Here is a 23,843-nt window from a genome sequence, read left to right on the forward strand (position 1 = left end):
GTTCGTCAATGTACGCCCTCATGGTCTCTGTTTCAGGTTGTGACAACGGGTAAACTCTTCCACGTGGAGGTACAGCTCCAGGCAAAAGCTCAATAGCACAGTCGCCAGCACGGTGAGCGGGAAGATGAGAAGCCTCAGCTTCACTGAAAGCCAGAGCTTGGTCGTGATAATCTGGGGGAATTCTCTGAAAATCCACTCCCTTGAGGGAAGCGCTGTGGTGTTCAGTACCTTGGATAGCGACCATGCAGTTGCTCTGACAGAATGCGGACCACCGGGATATCCTCCCTTCAGACCAGGAAATTTGGGGGTTATGTTTCTCCAGCCACGGAAGCCCCAAAATTATGGGATACATAGGCGAATGAATCGTGAATAACTGGATGGTCTCAGAATGCTGTGTCCCGATGCTGAGCGTTAGAGGTTGTGTGGTGTATTGCACCTCTCCTGACCCCAGGGGGCGCCCATCAAGCGCTTCCACTGTTACACCAGGCTCACATGCGAGGAGAGAAACACAAAGAGTTTTGGCGAATGCAAGATCGATGAAGTTTCCAGCAGCACCAGAATCAATCAAGGTTTTTACATTTAGAGTCTGTCCATTAAACTTCAAAGAACAATCCACATGAAATAACTTAGAAGAGGGATTCGAACTCACCGCAGTAGACCTCTTGAGCACTGGGTTAACCGGACATGTGGCCCTCAGATGTCCCGCCTCTCCGCAATACATGCAGAGATGATCTCGGCGTCTCCTCTCCCGCTCCGCCGTAGAGAGGCGTGTGTAACCAATCTGCATGGGCTCCGACTCCGCGTTAGAGGAAGCATACTCAAAGAAGCTGGTCCTGAGAGGTGTGCGTCGGGATAGCGAGCTCCATGATTTGATTCAAGGATTTACCGTCGTCGCGGCATGCCAGCTCTCCCTGGAGATCCGGGTTCAATCCCTTGCGATACAGGAGCTTTAGAGGTTCCTCCTCCCATCCAGTTTGGGCTGCCAGGGTCCGAAAAGAGAGTGTGTAGTCTGCTGCGGTAGACCTTCCCTGCCGTAACGTAAGCAAAAGTTCTCCTGGATCCTCTCCTCCTGCTGAGTGTTCAAATACTTCTCGAAATTGGGTCAAAAACTCATTATAAGAGGGAAAAGAGAGCTGACCTCCAGACCAGAGCGCAGTAGCCCATTCCAGAGCCCGACCAGTGAGTAGGGAACATATGAAGGAAACTCGGCTCGCATCAGTGGAATAGGACTGTGTCTGCTGGTTGAAATACAAGCTGCACTGCAACAGAAATCCCTTACAGGCAGAAGGTGAGCCATCAAATTTCTCGGGAAGGGATAATTTTGGATGGTTTGAATTGTTACTCACGGCGGGGGGAACGGCTGCAGGTGCAGATGGATTCTCAGCCGCGCTCGGCGGGGTAAGGGCTCGGACCGATCTCACAAGCTCCTCGGTGAGAGCTGTTAATTTCACCAGCTGTTGTTGATGAGTGAGCAGCACCTCAGCTTGAGAGGATACCTCGGAGGCCAGTCGATGAAAATCTGCTGGATCCTGTTTTGGTGAAGTCTTCTGTGACGAAGAGGCTGAAGCGTTCGGATCCATTTGCAAGACTTTATTCACACAGGTAAGCCAACAGAGATAGGCAGTCATAAAGTTCAAACACAAGGAATAAGCCAGAGGCAGAGTAAGGGTAAATCAAGACTTCACAAATGAACAATGAGCAGAGCAGTCCAGATAAAGGTGAGCTGAGGGTCCACAGGTGATAATAATGAACTAATAATTAGCAGAGGAGCAAGGAAGGGAAATGCAGTCTTAATACGCAGGAGAGAGAGATCTGGTGAAACCAGGAGGAGGCGTGGTTGAGCGTTCCGTGACAATGATATTACACTGTACCCACATTGGACCAGTGGTTTGGAAAATGAATGGATGGATGATTCAGCTGTGGGTGCAGGAATTAACTCGACACGAACCTCAGTGCATTATGGGTATTCTCTAGTTGTTGAGCGTACATCGGTTGTACATTCGTTATTGTGGTGCATTATGGGATTGAATGAGTGCACTCAATAACGTCCACTATGGTTTTGGACACTACTATAAATGGCTGTCCCCTCAAATAGTGCCCTATTTAAGGGTATAGGGGGCGATTTCGGACACATTTCAGTTTGAATTAAAGGTGAAGTATGTAGTTTCTACGCGCCTAGTGGAATTACAAAAATAAAGCATACACTCTAAAAAAATGCTGGGTTAAAAACAACCCCAGTTGGGTTGAAAAGGGACTAACCCAGCAATTGGGTTGTTTTAACCCAGTATTTTTTAGAGTGTATTTTTAAACAACTTTGGAAACGGGGCTTTCACGCGTCACATCTTGCCTCGCCTCCCTCAACTCAAACATCACAAACATCTCTTACGGGTGCTTGTGAAAACATCTCGACAGATAAAAGTTGGCTACTTTTAAGAAAAGCTCCAACAATACTTTTAGCTGTGTTGCTATGTGTCATGAGCAAGGGGAGTAGGCGAACACTGTCTAGCTCGCACAAACACATGACGCGCCACAACTGTTTGAGTCTGTCTACACTGGGCAGATCAAAGTAAACCTGGAGCGTTTGTCTTTCTGAATGGGTGCCTGATGATGCTGTTTTGAAGCATCCATTGTAGTGTGTTGCTTCACAATACCCCGTTTGCTTTGGCTGTTCATGACCTGCTTAATCTTTGAAGGTCGAATTGTGTCTTGCACTTACCAAAGCTGCATTTCTTTTCCCTTGTAACTCATCTGTCATGGTCCCTCACTGGCTAAACACCCTCTGGCTCCGCCTGCTACAGTAGCCACGCCTCCAAACTCTCGCTATATGTTGAGCTGGAAAGAGATTGACAGATCTGAGCAGACCACTTTCCAGTTTTGATGGCTGAGAATGTTTTGTATTAGTGGCAGTGCCAAACCAAGTTCAAGTGGAAATATAATGATCACGATTCCTTACCATTCTTAAAAACGTTTGGCCCGATGGTGGAAAAGCAGCTGATGTTTAAACTTTTGCGGGAGATCAACCCATGAATGCCCTACTAATAGTAGTCAATGAACAATAAACTGGGTTTTGAGAATGTATTTTAATGGGTGGAATTATATACTTCAACTTTAAATTCATTTTTCTGACCCCACTGGCAGATATTTTTTTCCATTTTAATACATTTTATTTGAAAACAACACTTAATACCTTTAATTTCGCTATAATATAAAAATAAAAATATAAAACTAAGCAGCATCTGCAAGAAATAATGTTTGCACGTCTCTTGCTGTGGATGCGTGCATCTCTCTGGATTCCTACTGTAACACGCTTTTCTGGGGTTTTGTCATCCGTCATTAAAATGCAGGCCAGATGCTCCTCCTTGTAATTTCTATGAACCATATGCATATATACACTCCTGGGCCAAGCCTAAAATGGCTAAACACTAAGCTTTTAATTGTCTTAACCACAAATTAGCTAAATTTAAGCATATGCACTACTTTGCTGTCTCGGAAAAGCATCAATCATCAATGCCAGAATATGGGAAGTTGTGTGTGGAGTGATGAATCACAATGAAAAACGAGTTGCATGGTGAAGCTCCAGAGCTTTGTCTTCGAAAATCTGCTGAGAAATATTGCTGAGCTAATATTGGTGAGCTATGTCACTGTGAAAAGGCATTTCATGCTTTGGCGTTCAGGAGAATATTGCAGAATGGCTTGCTGCATACAAATGAAAGATTGTTATCTTGTTTTCAACAAGACAATGCTCCTGCCCAAAAAGACAACCAAGAGGAGTCCATCTGGCTCATGTTTTGGCCTCAGTCAGAGTCCAGATCTTAACCCTATAGTGAATATGTGTTCTCATATTAAACTCAAACTAACTGGGAGTCAGTTTTCAGCTACTCGTGAACTGTTTGAAGACATTAGCAGTGAGTGGAACAACACTGACTCTTCTTCCTGTAAAAAGCTGTCTGCATGTTGGGGAAGACTATTCCATGCTAAGTTACTTTATCTACAGTATTTGTGCAATTCTTGCTCATTTCCTTTCCAGTGAATATTTTGCCATTTTTGGTTTGGCCCATATTTTGCCTAGGAGTGTATTTAGCTTTTAAAACATTAATAAAGAGTGAGAAACTTATGTCTGGTGCCTTCTAACAACAACTAAATCTGAACAAATAATTTTAATATTTTTCACAGAGTAAGAGAGTACGTTATATAATCAAAATCAAATATAGGCTATGTTCAGGGCTCGACATTAACATCCACCAACACATCTAATGTGTGTGTATTTCAGCAGTGGCGTGTAACGCAGTCTCTCCTACTTGCCACTTTGGCAGGTTGAAATTTATCAATTAAAGCTTTTTAAAAAAGGCATCTGAAATAATAAACTAAGTGCTAGCAGTGTTGTCAAATATAGTGATTTTTCAATACATATCGATACTGAAATCTGAACCACTTCCAATACTCATTTCCTGCAGAATAGAGACACGATACCAGCTGCTCTTTCTTTCTCTCTCTCATCTCTTCGCATAATCATACTAATTCCCACCGATTTTGTGTGTGTGCACTTTGCCTCCTCTCAGTACTAAATTGAATTTTATACCCTGCTTATTGCACTTAAAATATAAAATACACACAAAATTATGTCAAAATGCTGGTCTTGGCGAGTATTCAGGTAAACAGTCAGTTCTGTTTTAAGTGAACATAAAGAGTTGAGAAAGAAAACGCATGTGTAACAGTGTAATGGATTCATGCGTCAGCTCTTAAAGTGACAGCAGCCTAATATTCCTGCTGCCAAATTATGAGAATATTAAAAATATTTTTCCCCATAGTTCTTCCCCATGGTATCGATGTCAAAATTGTGGCTATTGAGCAAAAAAGGTAATGTCAAGCCCTGGCTATGTTGCAGGTTTCTGCACAAAGTAATACAAGTACCTAGACTGGGTAAACCCAGCCTGATCTGCCGGCGATTTGATTTCGCCGGCAGCTCAGTCTGGAAACCTGTACATTAATATATCCTGCGCCTGTCACACATTTGCTGGAATCAATCACAGACTGGCTTATCCACCTGGCGCGCTATGCCGGGTTTAACACGATGACGGATAGAGAAGCAATGGGTCGTTGCCCGTTGATCACACTGATTGGTTGAAGGACTATCCAATTGCATACAGAGTCATTTTTGATCACGCCTCTTATGCAGGAGAAAATACATAGCAGACTCCCCGGACCAATGTTCAGTCTTAAAAGGTTGAGCTTGGTCTGGTGATAGCCAGACAAACAAGTACCCATAAGAAAATAAAAAACACAAATGAGGTGTCTTTTTATTATAAATCAGTTGTTTCTCACACTTATGCTGGTCCAAAGACATAATACTTTCATTCATTTTCAAAACACAAATTAAGATATTTGTAATGAAACCTGAGAGACTTCTTTCCAAAGCGACAGTTTTGGTCGAATGGATTTTCATTGGAGGGACTGAAATCTCTCAGCTTTTATTGAAAATATTTTTGTCTTATGCGGTTGGAACAACATGAGAATGAGTAATTAATGACAAAATTTTCATTTTCGTGTAAGCTAACCATTTATGCCTTTATGTCTGTGTCACCTACAGAGTTCTCAACCTCTTAGATTTTGCTCAGATTAAGACAGCAAAGTCTGTAATTAAAATGCAAAGATCTCAATATGAACTCAAACGTCTTATTAAAAACTACAAGACTGAAATATCTGAGCTGCTATCTAAATTGCTTATAGCTATACTCGTCTCATTTATGTCTTTTTGTGTTGGATGGAGATCAAATTCTTTACTTTCAGTTAAACAAAACTAAGAACTCCATTAGGCGTCCTGAGCTATTAAAGAGTAATCTCGTTTTCTCAGTTCATATTGAATGTTCAAGTTATCTCTGTTCTGGACAGACTGACTCCTCTGCTGTCTGACCTTTCAATCCATCTCCACCACACCCAATCCCAGAATACATTGCTGCTCTCTACAGTGTGTCCTCCTCCCATGTCCTCCCATAATCTTGTCTCCTGCCGTCTGACAGCGCCTGCTATTACTAATACATGCACTTCTTTCCATCTTTAATACAGTTTAACACTCCTCATACTGCTTGCACATTGTCTTTAATGAATCATTATCATCTCATGCCTTTTCCAACTCCTTTTTCCCACTCCTAATAAGACGGATAGATCTCCGACTGGGCATCTAGACGTGCAGTTTTCGCTGAGAGAATCAGCGAAAAGCTCACAGGTGCTGAGCAACATTTGTTCCTGAGACGTTTGCAAATATAATATAGAGTGCATTATAGTGGCCGCCCACTTTTTCAGCAGCACTTTTTTAGCATGTGGTTTTTACATTCAGAAACATCATAATGAATAAGTAATAGGCTATTTTCTACCCTGGTTTTGAGGCTCTCTCAAGAAACGCTCAGTTTTTATGGGCGTGCCGCACTGAAGACTTGGAAGTAAACGCCCACAGCTAGGTTTGAATAAGATTTGCATATTTAATGAGCTTCAGCTCCCCTCAGTACATGTGGGAATTGTTTTGAAAGCGTGTGGGGAAACGTCAAATGGAATGAATCGCCCACGGGCCTCGCAAAATGTCTTTATCAAACAAACACAATGATTTATCTCTCATCCACCCGCGATTGATTGGAATGTTATTTTTTTATTACTTGGCCCACCCAATCGGTGGATATAACCGCGAACCGTATACACTCTCACAGGTGCGCGCCCTTCAAATATCAAGTCAAGAGAGTGAACAACGCACATCAAGAAAGGAATGTTATTTCACTATTTAAGATAGCCCGTCATCAGGCCGGGCTTACGTTTTGGTAGCCCGTCTGGAAAACACAATGCCCCGTTTGCGAGCACTGGCCCATACATGTCCGAGTCTGATCCCGAATCGCAATGAACCGACAACACCACAAATAAAAGATTCTTCAGCCTGTGACAGCGTGCTATGGTATGTTCAGTTAGACACGTACACATAATCAATACGATCTGTAACAGTGCAATACTATCACAGATAAAAACATGTTTTACTCACATTAATGTGTTGCTTCATTCATTCATGTAATCTCATCCTGTCTGCAAATCCAGTCTCTTGTTTACAAACGAATCCGTGGTGAAATGAAGGAACAAACGCGCAATATCTTCCCCACGTGAGCTGGATATTCATTAAAAGTAAAGTTCATCCATACATTCATAATATTGGAATCCGAATTAAGCTTATGTGGTATGTTTGCTGCTTAGAAATTCGATGCGGTTTAGCTCTATGTAGGCCTATATCATGTCAGGCACGAGTCGGTGGGTGGGGCTACAGAATTAGGCGTTGTTCTTCTTCTGTTGAGGCGGTGCTTCGCTACACTCAGATGTCATAGCCTGGCACATTCTGAAATCGATCGTTTGCTGGGCCTGGTGTCAATAAAAGCTTTTCTTTGACTAACAAGGACGTTTTCAGCTCTGAAACTTACAGGATATTCTTATATATCAAAAGCTCAAGGGAAAGTTCATGACCCCTTTAAAGTCTGCTAAATTGGAACAACTAATTTTGTACTTAATGCACTTAAGTTATCCGGAAATAGTGTCTAACTAAAGATATACTTAAGTATATTTAATTGTGCTAAAGTGGAACTATCGCAAGTATACTTTAGGTACACTTTAAATATCTTTCATTTAAAGACTGACATTATACAGTGATCATACTTTCCTTACTAATAGTGATATTAAAACACAGTTTAGGCTTAATATAAAAAAATATGCATTGTGCAATAAAGAAGTACTCCAGATAAAGTTTAATTATAATATTTATACCATTAAGTCTCAAGTGATATGTCAGTAAATATGTTAATGGATTGTAGTGGATATGAAATTCTGCTACTAATTCAAATTGCTCTCTCTCTTTCTCTCTCTCTTCATTACTTTTGTCTCCCACAATGCACTGCTACTTCCTGTCCTCGTCCTCTCATTTCCTCCTGTCCCTCTCAGCAGGTAATGGTGCATGCAATCTTTTACACACTGTCCCAGTCTGCTCAGTCTAATTCTTTCCTTTTCTCCTCTTCCATCGGCATCCATTTGGTTAAGACGTCTAGACCCAAACAGTTACATGTGCAGCATTTTAAACAGGAGATACAGGGAGAAACAGTGAGTGCGTCCCATCTGGTGAGTGTTTCCTCATCGCTCAGCTAAGTTAGAATATATAATTACAGTAGAGAGAGATTTACCACGAGTGTTTTGACATCTGGCATTCTGGAGGTAACCAATCTTCTGATTAATTGTAGGTTAGATATCATTATTGTGTGCAGCTTTATGACATTGAATGGGCTTTAATTTGTGGTTACAGTTAAGCAGTCGCAGAACGTCTCATTTAAGCCATCGGAATGAAACAGAGATCCGCCAGTCAAAGGAAAACAGAAACTTTAAAGTCCTCGATAAGGTATCATGGCACCATCTAAACTTCCTGTTCTAGGAACATGAAACACATTTGGAAAGCTTAAAGGGATAGTTCACCCAAATCTGACATTTTTGTCATTTACTGTTCCAAACCTGTATTTGTTTCTTTCTTCTGTTGAACACAAAGAAGATATTTTGAAGAATGTTGGTTTCCTACTATGAAGGTCAATGGCTACCGTCAACTGTTTGACTACCAACATCCAATATATTAACATAAAAATATCTTATTTTGTGTTCAACAAAATAAAAAACCTAATACAGGTTTTGAACAACATGAGGGTAAATAAATGACAGAATTTTCGGTTTTGGGTCAACTATCCATTTAACCAACATCTGCGATCTGACAATTTGACATCATGATTGATTTTGGAAGATGTCCACTTTGCAAGCGAATGAGACTGTGATCTTTTATGTCCTCATAATAATTTTAAAATACAGCAATGACTGCAGACTGACTGAATTATATCACGTGTCTTTCATGCACACTGACGCATTTGAAAAACAATTCAACAGCTGTAAGGCTGTGCGATGAGTCAAATTTTGGTTTCAGTTTCGATTTTGGCTTCCAATGATTAAAAAAATGTGATAATCAAGATAAAGGCATGTCATTCCTTTCCTTTAAAGCAATGTGCTTTTGCCACTCCTTAAAAACTTAAAGGTATAGTTCAGCCAAAAATTTAAATTAACCCATGCCTATGAATTAGACCACTCACCCTCATTTTCAGATGAATACAATCAGTTATATTAACAAATGCCCTGGCTCTTCCAAGCTTTATAGTTGCAGTGAATGGCTGTTCCTGTTTTGAAGTCCATAAAAAAAGTTTAAAGTGCTCCACGCAGCTCCAGGGGGTTAATAAGGGCCTTCTGAAGCGGAGCAATGCATTTGTGTAAAGGCCCTTTCACACTAGACGCGTAACGAAAAAGCGAATATTTGCGAATAGTTTGTGTCAAAACCATTCACATCAGCCGCGACACGAATTTGCAACGACTGTGACGTTTCAGAGCTCCAACATTCCAAAACATTGGTGGCGACAGCTGAGAAAACACAGACACTTCATCATCCAGTGAAGACGAGCTTTTCATTTTCTTTAAAAAAACGAAAAGAAGGTTTTAGGTGCACCCAGTGTTAAAGAACAGAGAGTCTAAAGGGGATTATGCTAATCTTTGTACAGGAGCTAAAATTTGATCATGGCCAGTTCCCTCCGGAGACAGTAGCACCGCATCTGACGAGACAAACCACAAACTTCAGGGAACCAATCCATCCGGAGCAGCTTGAGTCACAATGTAAACATTTAAGTGCCAAAGTCGTACTGACGGAAAGTCATTCACTTTCTATAGTCGCGGACACAGTTAGGTTTAGAAATAAATTAACAAGTTTTAACTCAAAAGGTTGTGTTATCGTTGTCTGTAGTCTACAGCGACTTGCATGTACTCCACAGGAGCTGTAATCTCATGAGAAATGTGATACCTGGCAAAGGTTAATGTTAATTGAATAGCTAGTGACATTTACTGGACATTTCGTGACCTTCGTTTCCTTGTATATGATTGGTTTAAGCCAGGGGTCTCCAAACTCGGTCCTGGAGGGCCACTGTCCTGCAGAGTTTAGTTTCAGCCCCAAATAAACACACCTGAACCAGCTTACTAGGCCCAAGTAAGACACTGATTAGCTGGTTCCGGTGTTTTAATTGGGGTTGGAGCTAAACTCTGCAGGACCGAGTTTGGAGACCCCTGGTTTCGAGAGTAAAACAAATCGGCATTGAAGCAAAAAAAAAATAAACGTTGTGTTCGGTGTGTAAGCATTCATTACACAAACAGCTGATCAAAAAATACAACCATCGCGTGAATCATTTGCGTGTCAAAATCGCGAAAAAATGTCCAGTGTGAAAGGATCTTAAGAAAAATATCCAAATTTAAAACTTTACAAACTGTAATCTCTAACATCCGCTAACTATCGTCCACGCATTCACAAGAGACTGTATTCCAGCATATGACGTAGGATGCAGGCGTAGCGTAAGTTCCGGTGACGAACGTGGAAACGCAGAGGATAGAGCAAAACCATTATAATGGCAATTCACTGCCATTATAAAGCTTGCAAGAGCCAGGACATTTTAAATATAACTCAGATTTTATTCGTCTGAAAGAAGAATATCAAATACACCTAGGATGACTTGAGGGTGAGTAAATCATGGGCTAATTTTCATTTTTGGGTGAACTATACCTTTAAATTCCATATCAGTCAACGTGACTGTAACGTGACTGTTGTGAATTGCAGTCTACTGTGGGACATGCTTTATTTTAAAAAGAGTCATTAAAAGTGCATTAAACTGGGAAAAAGAACGATATCTAAGAGCGTCTAATCGGCCAAATATACACCACAAGTTGTCAAAATGTCCGTCTTGGCGAGTATTTACATAAAGACAGTCAGTTATGTCTTAAGTGAATAAACAGTTGGGAAAGAAATCTGATGCGTGTCATTATATTAGATCCATGCATTCAATCTTAAAGCCTAATGCAAATTCCTGCTGCAATCTGTCATTAATGTCGTTAAGACAGACAAAATCACTCACTGCTCTTGACTGAATATCTTTAGTAGTTTTAATAAGAATCAGTGTATATTTAATTCATACAATAAAAACTGTGCAGAGTTTAATGATTAATTTGACAGCTGATTGTTTAATGCAATACCGTGTTTTAAAATGTACAAATATGTTGTTCCAGTCTGGATATCCTCGATAAAACAGTTTTTGTGTTTGTTATAAGATCATGATATTAAATTTTGGGAAGGTCGCACACTCCTATTTGCATGTTATATAGACAGTGCAATATAGACAGTCTCTTATTTCTTTAAACCTAAAGAAATGATTAGTACTTTTGAAAAATATGCAGTTTAAAATACTTAATTGGTGGTATAAGGAAGTAGTTCTACACATTATTGAATTCTAGAAATAAAAAGTTCTGTCATGAAACGCTTAAGTCTTTAACTCAGTCAGCTTGCAATCACATCATTCTCTATAGGGCACAGCTGATTGGTTCCTGCTGTATCAGTAGCCAATGAGCAGTGAGCTCGATACTTACACAAAGTGGTAAATCTGCTATACCTCAAGTGTTTATAGTGGCATTACCACTTTGTGTAAGCATTAATGTCCAATAATTCTACAGTCTGTTATCAGTTATTTCTAACTTATCATATCCCATATAAATTAATCTTAATAAACTAATGTGACTGAATTGCCTGTGTCAATGTCAGTATAAAGTCTAAGACCAGTGAGCAAAAATGATTCTTTAATAATATTAGAGCGCTTTGAAAAGTCTCCAGCTTTAAAATGCAATTTAATGCTGTTCTGTCTAACATTCAATCAAAGGCATCATATTTCCCTGTCATCTCATCTGTGTCTCTATCTCTGCTCTGAACAGACCAGTTCTTCCGCTGTCCATCCTCTTCATTCTAACTCCATAATATTTCACGCCATCCCAGAATGCTCTGCTCCTCTCCATCTTTCCTTTAACCTCTCCTCTGCTTTCTCGTTAAGGTAAAGAAGTGATTTCACCTTCAACACTCTTCCTCTACGTCCTCAATGTTTCTAATGCCTTTCAGAGTCATTTCTTATTAACATACTATTTCATTGTGCTTTTTAAAGCTGTAAATCAAAACCAGAAATACTTTATGGCATAAACACGCAAGGAGAAGCAAAGAGTTACTCACAAACGGTGAGTGTTTGTCAAGATAATTGTTCCAGTAATGGATTGAAAGTGAAATATTCACCCAAAAATGAAAATGCAATCTTTATTTACTCATCCTCTTGTTGATTCAAACTTTTTTATCGTCTTTCTTCCATAGAGAAAATATCTTGTGTCTACTAAATGTGGATGTTCAAATTAGAATTTCAGTGAAGATTGACTTTAGTTTCTACACTGAAAGGTGCACTATGTAACTTTTCCGTCCACTAGAGGTCGCCTGTTCAAAACAAAGGCGTAATTTGATGACGCCACGTTTGAGCGCAGAATCTTGGGACATGTGGTCTTCACCTCACAGCTGGTGGAATGTAATCGGGATAGGACTTTATGTTCAATAATGTGATTATTAACGTTACTGAAGATGAAGCGGAGCAGGACCGAGTGTTGTGGAGCTGAGCAAGGCCGCTGGAGCGATTGTTAATGAGAAGAGCGGCGGGACTTTTATTATGACACAGTCGCCGGCGCCACTTCCGCTTCTCCTGTCATGAGTATGAGATAACAGCTCTGTTTATCATATTATACACATCTGAGTGTGTTGAAAATTGTTATGACGTTAATCTGTGCGTTCTCTCTGCGGCTGCTATGACACTTGTCACACACTGCAGTGAGAGTAAAGCGTTTCAGTTTCTGGAAACTGAGGGTAACGCAGATATGATGCAATCGACAGGCGACTCCCTCACACGTCCCAGTCCCTTGGTTAAAAAAGCAATTTCTCACAATTTACAAATAGTTGGAAACGTTTGGGATTTTGTAAGTACTCAACTGAACAAAATATATAACACTTGCCTAGTGGTTTTTGGATATTTTACAAAAATGTTTTTACATAGTGCACCTTTAAGTGATTTTGAAACCAATTTCTCTCAGATATCGCTGTTAACACAAATAATTAGGGCTGCGCAATATATCGATATATCGCAAATGTACATATCACAATATGCATATCGCGCAATATCTGAATGATTCAACATTGTGAAAAGTGTACATTTTAGGTTGATGCATATATCAGAGAATAGACTGGGCACACAACTGTTACTTATGTGACTCTTACTTATGTGTGAAAGAGTTATTAAACGCAATGACTTTCGAAAAACAACTCCTTGCAGTCTCGCGCTGTCTGACACACACACCGAAACGTGCGCACAAGCCGTTCTTTTTTTTCGTGTCTTGTTACACACTCGAACTGTCAAATAAACACACAGTTGTGTCAAAATGGCTGTCTTGATGAGTATTCATGCAAACACAGTCGGTTATGCTTTAAGTGAAAGATATCAGTTGGGGAAAGAAATTGATTTTACACACTTAAAGCAATATCGTATCGAAAATCGCATTATTTAACAAGGATATCGCATATCGCATTTTTTTTCAATATCGCACAGCCCTACAAATAATTACTAAGAAACATCAAGTAACCAATTGAATTAAATGCAATTTTGAAGTAGAAAGACTGAAGTAGTAATTTATAGTAAAACATATTCACAAATTTTGGTATTTTGGTATAATTTTTGGAGCTTGAAAGCCCAAATAAACCAAGAATGCTTTCTTGGAAAAGAGTAACTTGGGCATTCTGCTAAATTTTTACCCTTTGTGTTCCTTGGCAAAAAGTAAATGTCATACAAGTTTGGATCGGCATGAGGAGTAAATAAGGGCCTAATTGTAATTTTTGGGTGAACTATTCCTTTAACTTAACCAAAGATGACCACAACATTTGCTTCAATAAACTCTCAAATCTAAATTTTCAGTCCGACACCTACAGAAGCACAACATCCTTTACTGTAAGAAAACAAACAGACATTCCTCACTCAAATGGAGACTCATATGCTCCCAAACAGGTATATGACCAGTGGAATGATGCTTATCCACAATCTACCAGGATTCGCATGTTCTGGCTGGATTGAGAGTCTTCCGTGAGATTGTTGGCATGTTGTAGGCAGGACTGGAGAGCGCTGATCAGTGCGGCAGCTCTCTTTGATGGACTGTCTCTCTTCACATGGTTGGTTTTGTAATGAGAACGTGCCAATATGACACACACACACTTGGCTGTAAGCATCCTTACATTCCAGCTGGGAGAGAGAGATTCCAAAAGTCCCCTCTTCCATTGCCAGATGCTTGACCTGAAACTCTAGCTCCACCCACTGAGCAGTTCAAAGTTACTGGATCATGGGAGTTTGTCGAGTTTTACAGAATGCCTTTAGAAGTCTCAAGATTGACTGAAAACCCTCATTTTGAGCTAAAAGACACGGGTTCTGTTCCAAAACATGGTGAGGCGCCTACATACTATAGACCCAACCCAGGCTTAAAGGGATAATTCACCCAAAAATGGAAATAATTTACTCACCCTCATGTTGTTCCAAACCTGTATAAAATTCATTGTTCTGCTGAACACAAGGGATTTGTAACCAAACAATTGACTTCCATAGTATCATACTATGGATGTCAATGGTGCTCCACAACTCTTTGGTTACCCATATTCTTCAAAATATCTACAGGTTTGGAACAGCTTGACGGTGAATAAATGATGACAAAATGTTCATTTTTGGGTGAACTAAAAGTAAAAAAAATCTACATTGCTGCAAAACTGCAAAAATGTACCTATACATGTATTTCACTGCAGTTTTCAGCTGAAACTAACTGTAAACGCAGTTAAACATCAAAAACTTGTGTTCCTTTTCACACATATTATGATTTCATGGGAAGATTATGACACAATGGCACAATACTGTCATGACCTTACCATAGTGCATGATTTTGTAAACTAATACATTTTGACATTTGCATCACATAACCAGCTCCAATTGAATGGCTTTTCTGACATAGTACACCGGCTCATCTGGCACAGCACTGCACATGTGATCTGGGCGCTTGGGTATGAGTTCAACACGAGTCATGACACTCCACAAAAGAGCTCAAAGCTTCGTAGAAGGAAGCTAAAATGGCATGGTTTTTTCAGCAAATGCATTTAAATCTCACATTTGTTTTTGCTTACATTATCAGTGGGGTTTAGGGTAGAGTTTAGTAAAGGGGGGGTTCATTTTAAACACAACTTTAAAGCCAGGGACAGCACAAGCCGACGATCGACCGTCGTGCAATGTCTGGCCGTTTTTGAGCCGTCTGGGTTTTTTTGGCCGATTCAACATGTAGAATCTGCGTCGGGCTGTCGGTGAGAGAGAGAACTCTGATTGGCTGTTCAGTTTAGCAAACAAGTCAACAATGCACAAGAATAAGAGCAAAAGTGATGAAATCAAGCAATGAAATCATGTCGGCACAGACAGAAGGCTGTTCTAATTTTACATCATCTTACCACATTACACTGTGTGAATATTTTCATAATGGAATAAAGAACATAATCAGCATGATTGATATTCAAAACGCTGCTTTGTTTATGGTTTGTATACATGCAGTCTTAGTTTCACTTTCCCTTTTTGAATGACGAATATAGACTTACTTAAATAAACAGTCAGTTAATCCCCTTACGTGATTCATTTAAATACTCTCCTCTCATAAATTTTGTGTCTGAAAGTGAAACTCCTACAAATGCATATGCAATAAGATCAGCCGCAATAATAACCCTGTCCACGCCTTTTCAGAGCTAATTTATCACTGCGTGTCTTTAGTAAATCCTGTAATTTTGTAACGCCAAAAGAGGGTTTGCCCTGGAGCAAGCTGTTAGTAAATCTGGCTTTAAAAGTTAATGTGAGCATTGACTTTAGTGCCACTTACTAATTATTTCATTTCTGAACTGTGTGATGCATGTATTAAACAACATAATAAAATATTGCATAAGTCATGTTTAACTGTTTTGGACAAATTTGAACATGCTATTAAGGACGTCACTTTGAAACTGCAGTGAAAGGTGTTTCAAGCAACGCAATGTTTCAAAAAGGCTGCCTTTAAAGGTTTTATGTACTACATTGCCTGTTTTATAACACGTGTCTGTGATGCTTTAAGATGCTGCCTACTGAGGACAAAACAATGCAGTCTGTGTTTTAGAGATCAGGAGCAATAAGAGTGTATCTAATCGATCAAACTCACTGTTTGACAGAAAGGTGTCAAATATATTCTGAATTCTTTTCTCTCAGATTTCCCTCAGCATGTCTGCTTTATCCTTCTGTTTCCTTCTCTTTTCTCCACTTTCTGTCCGTGCTGTCCCTTTGGCTGGTAGCGCACAGTAGGCAAAGTGTCTCTGGTAGTGGGCGCTAGAGCTGACGCTCTGGTTTCCCTCTATGAGAACGATCACAGGCCTCAGGCAAGCAGCTCAGGCACTCCGGTAAGCCACGGATCAACTGTTCAGTTCATTGTTTAAACTGAAAAACAAAAGGGATTTCATGAAATCAGGTGGTCGTCTTGTGCATTTCATCATTTACTTACATTCGTTTTATTCCAAACCTGTATGATATTCTTACTGTCCTGGAATACAGGAGATGTTAGGACAACATGTCCAAGATGCTTTTTTTCTATACAACGATAGTGAATGGGGACTGGGGTTATCAAGCTCCAAAAATGTTACATTGGTTGAAAAATGTCATAATGATTTGCATACGGCACATTAGATACTGTATACTGCCTATTACTTTCTAAAAATGGCAATAGTGAAGAAATAAGCAATGAAATGCAAAACCATGTCACATAAACTGCATTTTCCATTTATATTATATTTATAAATGTTATTTATATTTTGGCGATTGCAGTTGGTCATCCTTGGATGCATACTGTATACTGCAAAAAAACGATACTTTTTTCCTGGTATTTATCATAGTGATTGGTCATAAAAGAAGGCAACATTTTGTGAATGATTTGCACTTGTCAAGTATTTTTGTATTGTACTAGGGCTCTGTTTACACCTGGTATTAAGATGTGTTTTGGTCGATCGGATCACAAGTAGACGACACTGAATACAGGTCTAAAGGGCTTTGAGCTTGTCCACTTTCGACCACTTCCAGAGGTAGTGGAAAACACATTCGACCGGATTGCTTTCGTAGTGTAGACGCTCATGTGGTCGAATGTGTTCAAACAGCCACAAAAGACCGTCTTCTCTCCGCCTACTGACCTAACGCGTGAACATTATGGGAAGAGTGCTAGCCAGACGAGATTTAAACTTTGGCTGAAGACCCAAGTTTGGTTTGAACTATTCCTATTCACCATTCCTGATTTCTAACACACACTCACAGCGTTCAGAGCAGAAACGAAAGCTGATGCTCTCTGTGTTTTTCCATCGTCTCCTGTTGTGTTCATATAAATTGCGTGAGCTTATTTCATCCATAGACTGAAAGATCCAAAAAAGCCCTTACATTTACAGGCCCATAGACCCTCCCCTCGAAGAAATCAGGACAGAAGTGGTCAAAAGTGGACAAAAGAGACGGATTAAAACACCAGGTGTAAACGGGAATGTGTCTCCCTCGTCTACTTGTGATCTGATTGACCAAAACGCATCTTAATACCAGGTGTAAACAGAGCATTTGTTTAATTCACACTATCTTGACCAGATTTGTTCTTTTTTTTTTCCTAGCCTTCCTTAAAAAGAGAATTTCAGAGTCTGGGTGATGTGTGTCATGCGTGTAAGAAGCGGGTGTTTGTAGTGGAGAGGCTGAGCGCCGACGGATTCCACTTCCACAGGGAATGTTTCCGCTGCGAAACCTGCAAAGCTCCACTGCGTCAGGGAGGACATTCCTTCGATTCGCTGGAAGGTACTGTGAAGGGCCTGTAATGCATTCTCACCGTTTCTCTTTAAAGCAGTGGTCACCAACCTTTTCAAGCCCAACATCCCTGACCTCAGCCTTGATGAAAGGCAAGATCTACCTATAGATTTTTCGTGGCCGATTCAGAGGGTTTTTCTTATTTACGAGACCATCGGTCGTTTATTTTTTATTTTTATTTAAGCACATTTATTTGTTGTTTATTTGCTCTATAACAGGCCAAACTGACCTTAAAAAATGCCATTTGAAATGTGAGGCAACCACTGCATTTTAATTACGATCCAAACTAATTTTTATTAAAATTATTGCATAATTTCAAGACTTAGAGAAAATGCAGAATGCTCTGACTTTAGCTTTGTGAAATTGTTACATAAGACACACCTGCACAAAACAAAAACAGATGGACTGAATAAAAATGCTAATTCACTCTCTGACAGTAGGAGGTGCTTATGGAAAACAAGCGTTTCTTTGGGTACTGCTGTAAAATGCCATAGAAACTCTTCTGAAGACAGTCAGTTTTGTTCAGGGATACATTCATGTAACCCCCCTCCCCAATTCAATATCTATATTTTTCTTCCTATATTTCATTTTTCTTCCTCCATATTCCCAAAGAGTGATCTTGCTGGGCCTATTAGGCTGGTCCACTTCATGTGTTTTTCCAGATCAGATATTTATCTGATTTATCAGAACCATTCCATTTACACTTGGCCACATAAATGTGTCTCCACAAAACGGATATAAATCCGATCTTCAATTACCACACTATATGCCTGTTCACATCACGTATATGAGTTCACATCACCGAAATTGTATTGATCAACAGTTAATTTCAAAATCAAGGACCGCAAAATGAGAGAGAGAGTGGCATAAGAACTGATCATTTAGTTTCTTTACCTTTAGTGATGATGATTGTGTATTGAGCGTCTGAAACTTTTACTTTAATTTTTTCAGTTTGCTGAAGAGATATTCAGCTGCTGTCTGTGGCGATACGTGCTGCAGTAGCGCTGTCATATCTAACTATAACATCAGTCGATTTGTGCGTTGCGAATTTTGAGGTTGCAGAGAATACATTTGGGAGCATATATAGCGATTTCGAGCCTTGATAATGTGTTTGTAACGCTTTACAAATAGAGGCCGGATTGCTGGCTGAATGGTTGTAGCCAAGTGTAAGCAAAACTCACGTATCTGATATTTCACAGGGGTTTATTACCAGCGTCGTCGATCCCACACACACATGGGGCAGTTTGCAAAAGACTCCACTAACAACTGTGATACTGAACAGAAAATAAACAGTGCAAAGAGAAACAGAAATATTACAAGCATACAAATGTTCACAGCTCGCGCTATTAAAGGAATAGTTCACCCTAAAATTGACATTAAATCATAATTTACTCACCCTCATGATGGTTTGCTTTTCTTCTGTGTAACAGAAGATGTTTAGCAGAATGTTCAGACAGCCTTTTTCTATATGATGAAAGAGAAGGGAACAAACTAACAAAAAAACATCACAAAAGTAGTTCAAATCACTTTATTCTAGAGCTGCACAATTAATCAATCGCAATCTCGATTCAAGCACCCACACGATCTTAATCCTAAATGACAATGATTCGCTTATGTCTATTAAACCTTTGATAAGTGCGATCACAGTGAACATTCAGATCTGTGTTGGCGCTGCCACTGAGAGAGCAGTTGTCATGCATCGGTATGAAACAGCTTCACAGACAGTCTTTTCAACCACAATAATTCAAATGATCACAGAAGTACTTAGATAAAAGTTTATAGTTCTGATATAAACACTGATGTCTACGGTAGTGATCAAAATAGAGCAAATCCCCTTTTGAACGTAACTTGACGCTTGACGAAGATTGTATTAATTACATCATTACACCAGTAGGTGGCGACAAGTGGCTGTTAAAAATATATTTGTCATTGATTTGTTCATATATGCTGACACAAGTGTAGTCTTTATGAGTAAGTCATTCATTCAAACATATTTAAAAAAATAATAATAATAAATTTCAAATTAATTCAATATTTTAAATAGACTGCAACAGTTAACATTTTGTCAGAACCTCTAGTAAATGACATGTTATTTTGTATTCAGAATCGTGGGATAAATCTGATCTATATTGTGAACAAAAAAAGTGAAACTCTACTATAAACCATTTGATATTTTTGTCTGACAAACAGACCAAGATATGCCATTTTTCCAGGTCATATTCCTCCATTCAGATCCATTTGAATAAATCTTGCATATCCAGCTCAGACACATTTATATACATTTTTATCACTTTAGCAGTGGTTTATGAAACTTCAAAGGGTTTCCTGTAAAATGACACCGAAATTTTGTATTTAGAGACTATAGTATTTAGAGGTAAAGGAAGCTTTTCAATTTTAGTGTAAATAAGTTCCTTTGTGTAAAACAAATGCCAAAGTGCTGCATGTCTCCAGAAAGTAGAGACTCTAAGCTTTCAAATGTTACAGAGCTCCTCCACAGACATTTACAATTTAAACTATATTAAATTATGGCAGTGATTATATATGTTAAAATAACCACAGCATTATGTTCGCCTCATGTAAATAAGAGGCTGTATTCGCTGTTTTTCTGCTCATTTCCATGTGGAATAAAATTACATTCTTTAATTTGAGATAAAATACAAGACAGAAAACCATTTTAACTATAATGTGCGTCTATATATCTTCCTATTTGTAAACAGATTTAAATAGTTAAATAATAATTAGGATATTATTTTCCTATTATTAAATCAAATATGCATTTATTCTTATTATACCAAGCATATGACATTTTATTTACAGCATACAATCCTGTTATTGACCACGTGAGCAGGTGAGCGGGATCACAAAACTCGCTCACCTCTATCTCTAGAGATCTGGCTGGTGAGGTGGCTGCACATTTATTTTTACGGACTTCCACGTGAGAAACAATTACTGTCCGAATAGGGCTTTAGACTGGATTTAGAATTTTAAAAATGTACTGTAAGTGAATACTAATATTTTTTATGTTTTAAAAGCTGTTACATGTTTTTGGTGAGTTTATAATGTAATACATTTCCCATAATGTAAAAATGATTACATTATGAACATTTTATTACAATAGTAATGTAATACTTATTACAGAATGTGTTTTTACATGATGTGCTTTTATTACATTATGAGTTGCTACACGTCTTAATGCAAAACTCCTGAACATGCAGAAATTACTCAAAAAGCAGTAACAGTACAAAATACCACCTTCACACGAATGGATTACATTAATGGTTTCTTTTCCTCCTCTAGGAAAGCTGTACTGCAAACTCCACTTTGCTCAACGGAAATCCTTAGTGACGAATGGGAGATCACAAAATCTACAAACGGTAAAATCACAATTCAGCCAGTCATTTATGCATCGTAATTCCTCAATAGTTGTCTTAGGGCGTGTTCACACTTGACATCTTTTTTTGAAGCTGCCAACATCTGTTTTACATTATAATCCTATAGAGTAAACCGTTTTTTCAAAAAAGTTGAGAGCTTTTTTAAACGCCAACGTCTTTTTCTGCAGCTCAGAGCATCTTTTCAAGTTGAAAAAAGTTAAACTTTTCTGATAAAAACGCCCTACGTCAAGTGCCTTTTTGACAGCTGACCAATGACAAGCGAGTAGCGAGACTCGTTTCCATAACAAGAAAAATGGAGAAGGTGCCGGTAAATCGACTAAACAGCAGTAGCAAGTCTTCAAACAGACTTTTGTTAAGTCTAAAATATGCCGCAAACCACGCATCATCCAACCGGAGCTCCTGGGCTAAATTATTGTAAGCACTAGGGGTGTAACGATATTCAAACCGAACCGAAAAAAACGTGATACTACCACCCACGGTTCGAACCACGATACTCTCATGTCGAACCGAACGTGCCCCGCCCCCTTCTGCCCCGGCCCAGCTCTCACTTCACCTTATGCCACAAAATATTGCTTTTCTTCCTTGACGTTAGATTAAATTGTAATTAGTACACTTTTAACAACTAATAAGAGCAGTATTTTTACTAAATACTATTATAATATTATTTACTAAGTATACATTAACTTTTGTCTTCCAAGTGCATATCACGTCACTTGGGCGATCGCTCAAGTTGCAGAATGGTGGAAGAGAGCCAGGTTCCCCAAAATGCTACCTTGGAGTCCCAGCAACATTGTCATTTTCATTGTTACAAAATAAAAAATCTCTCTCACCTCAGAAAACCACTTTCCTGTCCTATCAGCCGTTGTACTATGGTGGCCCAGTAGTGCTCAACACAACAAAATTACATAAGTTCACGACACAACAAAAATAAATCCACAACACAACGAAATCAAGCCACAACACAATGAAATCAAGCCACAACACAACGAAAAAGCCACAACACAACAAAATCAAGCCACAACACAACAAAATCAAGCCACAACACAACAAAATCAAGCCACAACACAAACGAAAAAGCCACAACACACCGATATCAAGCCACAACACAACGAAAAAGCCACAACACAACGAAAAAGCCACAACACAACGAAATCAAGCCACAACCCAACGAAAAAGCCACAACACAACGAAATCAAGCCACAACACAACAACATCAAGCCACAACACAACAAAATCAAGCCACAACACAACAAAATCAAGCCACAACCCAACGAAAAAGCCACAACCCAGCGAAAAAGCCACAACACAACGAAATCAAGCCACAACACAACAAAATCAAGCCACAACCCAAGCGAAAAAGCCACAACACAATGAAATCAAGCCACAACACAACAAAATCAAGCCACAACACAACGAAATCAAGCCACAACACAACAAAATCAAGCCACAACACAAGGAAAAAGCCACAACACAACAAAAAAGCCACAACACAACGAAATCAAGCCACAACACAACGAAATTAAGCCACAACACAACAAAATCAAGCCACAACACAATGAAAAATCCACAACACAACGGAAATGCTCCCGACCACTAGGGGGCTCTCAGAGTGCGATAAAGTTATTTTTCCTTCCTTCCTAGATTCGCCAGTCTTACAAATATTTAAACACTACGATCAGTTTTAAGTGTGCAATTGTATATCGACATGAAATATCAATTCAAAATCACCTATGTGCATTATAGCTGCATATTTATACTCGAGAGCGCTTTGACCCGCAGCCACGGCGCTAAGGGAACGTCTGCCAATTCCACCAAGTTGAAACATATAATTTGTATGAACTAAATTTACTTTTTTCCAATGTTGTGTTGTGCATTACTAAGTCAGTTTTACCAATGCTTTTTCGTTGTGTTGTGGCTTGATTTCTTTGTGTTGTGGCTTTTTCTTTCTGTTGTGGCTTGTTTTCGTTGTGTTGTGAACTTATGTTTGCTTTTTATATTGCGTTGTGTTGTGCACTACTGGGCCCCCGTATTATACTGCGCTCGTAGCACACACTCTTTAGTTACACACGTGTGCCCTATCACGCCATATATTATAAGTGCAAGAGAAACTGAGTATACAACATTACATTGTCAATTTGTAAGTCATGGAATAAAAGTAAAGTACCAATAAATTGCGTAACTGGCATGATGTGTGTGAGCTGGGAAGGCATTCAGGTATGATGTTCATTCCGTTCATCAGGAGCAGTTTTCATCTTTCATTAAAGGGGGGGTTGCAGGCGATTTCACTTTTTTAACTTTAGTTAGTGTGTAATGTTGATGTTTGAGCATAAACAGTATCTGCAAAGTTACAGCGCTGAAAGTTCAACTCAAACGGAGATATTGTCTTTTAAAGTTATGGCAGTTTATTGCCTACAAAAACAGCCGGTTTGGACTACAACAAGCTTCTTCCCGGGTTGGTGACATCATAAAACCTTGCTATTAACATTAACACTGCCCCCGCGAACACGCAACAAAGTGGGCGAGGCCACGTCGCAGTCATAACGAAAGAGAGAGAGAGCTGTTGCAGAACTACAAACTACATTTGGCCATCTAACCAATC

At 39.3% G+C, this 23,843-nt stretch overlaps 1 protein-coding gene across 48 annotated transcripts in view; it reads left to right on the forward strand.

Moving 5' to 3' along the window:
- The window catches only part of mical2a (microtubule associated monooxygenase, calponin and LIM domain containing 2a), a 122,375-nt gene that overhangs the window by 93,408 nt on the left and 5,124 nt on the right, over positions 1-23,843 (forward strand). For 17 of the 48 annotated variants that reach the window (XM_079801509.1, XM_079801515.1, XM_079801514.1 and 14 more), the window contains 3 exons: positions 16,322-16,426; positions 17,666-17,843; positions 21,150-21,226. In XM_079801509.1, coding sequence (XP_079657635.1) covers positions 16,322-16,426; positions 17,666-17,843; positions 21,150-21,226 — 360 coding nt within the window. Of the gene's footprint in view, positions 1-6,154; positions 6,224-7,962; positions 8,137-8,317; positions 8,411-11,841; positions 11,958-12,065; positions 12,136-13,901; positions 13,992-16,321; positions 16,427-17,665; positions 17,844-21,149; positions 21,227-23,843 lie in introns of all 48 variants that reach the window. The other 31 variants (XM_079801542.1, XM_079801501.1, XM_079801500.1 and 28 more) reach the window with 12 other exon arrangements.

The sequence above is a fragment of the Gobio gobio genome (assembly GCF_949357685.1).
Source record: "Gobio gobio genome assembly, chromosome: 2".
Classification (NCBI taxonomy): domain Eukaryota; kingdom Metazoa; phylum Chordata; class Actinopteri; order Cypriniformes; family Gobionidae; genus Gobio; species Gobio gobio.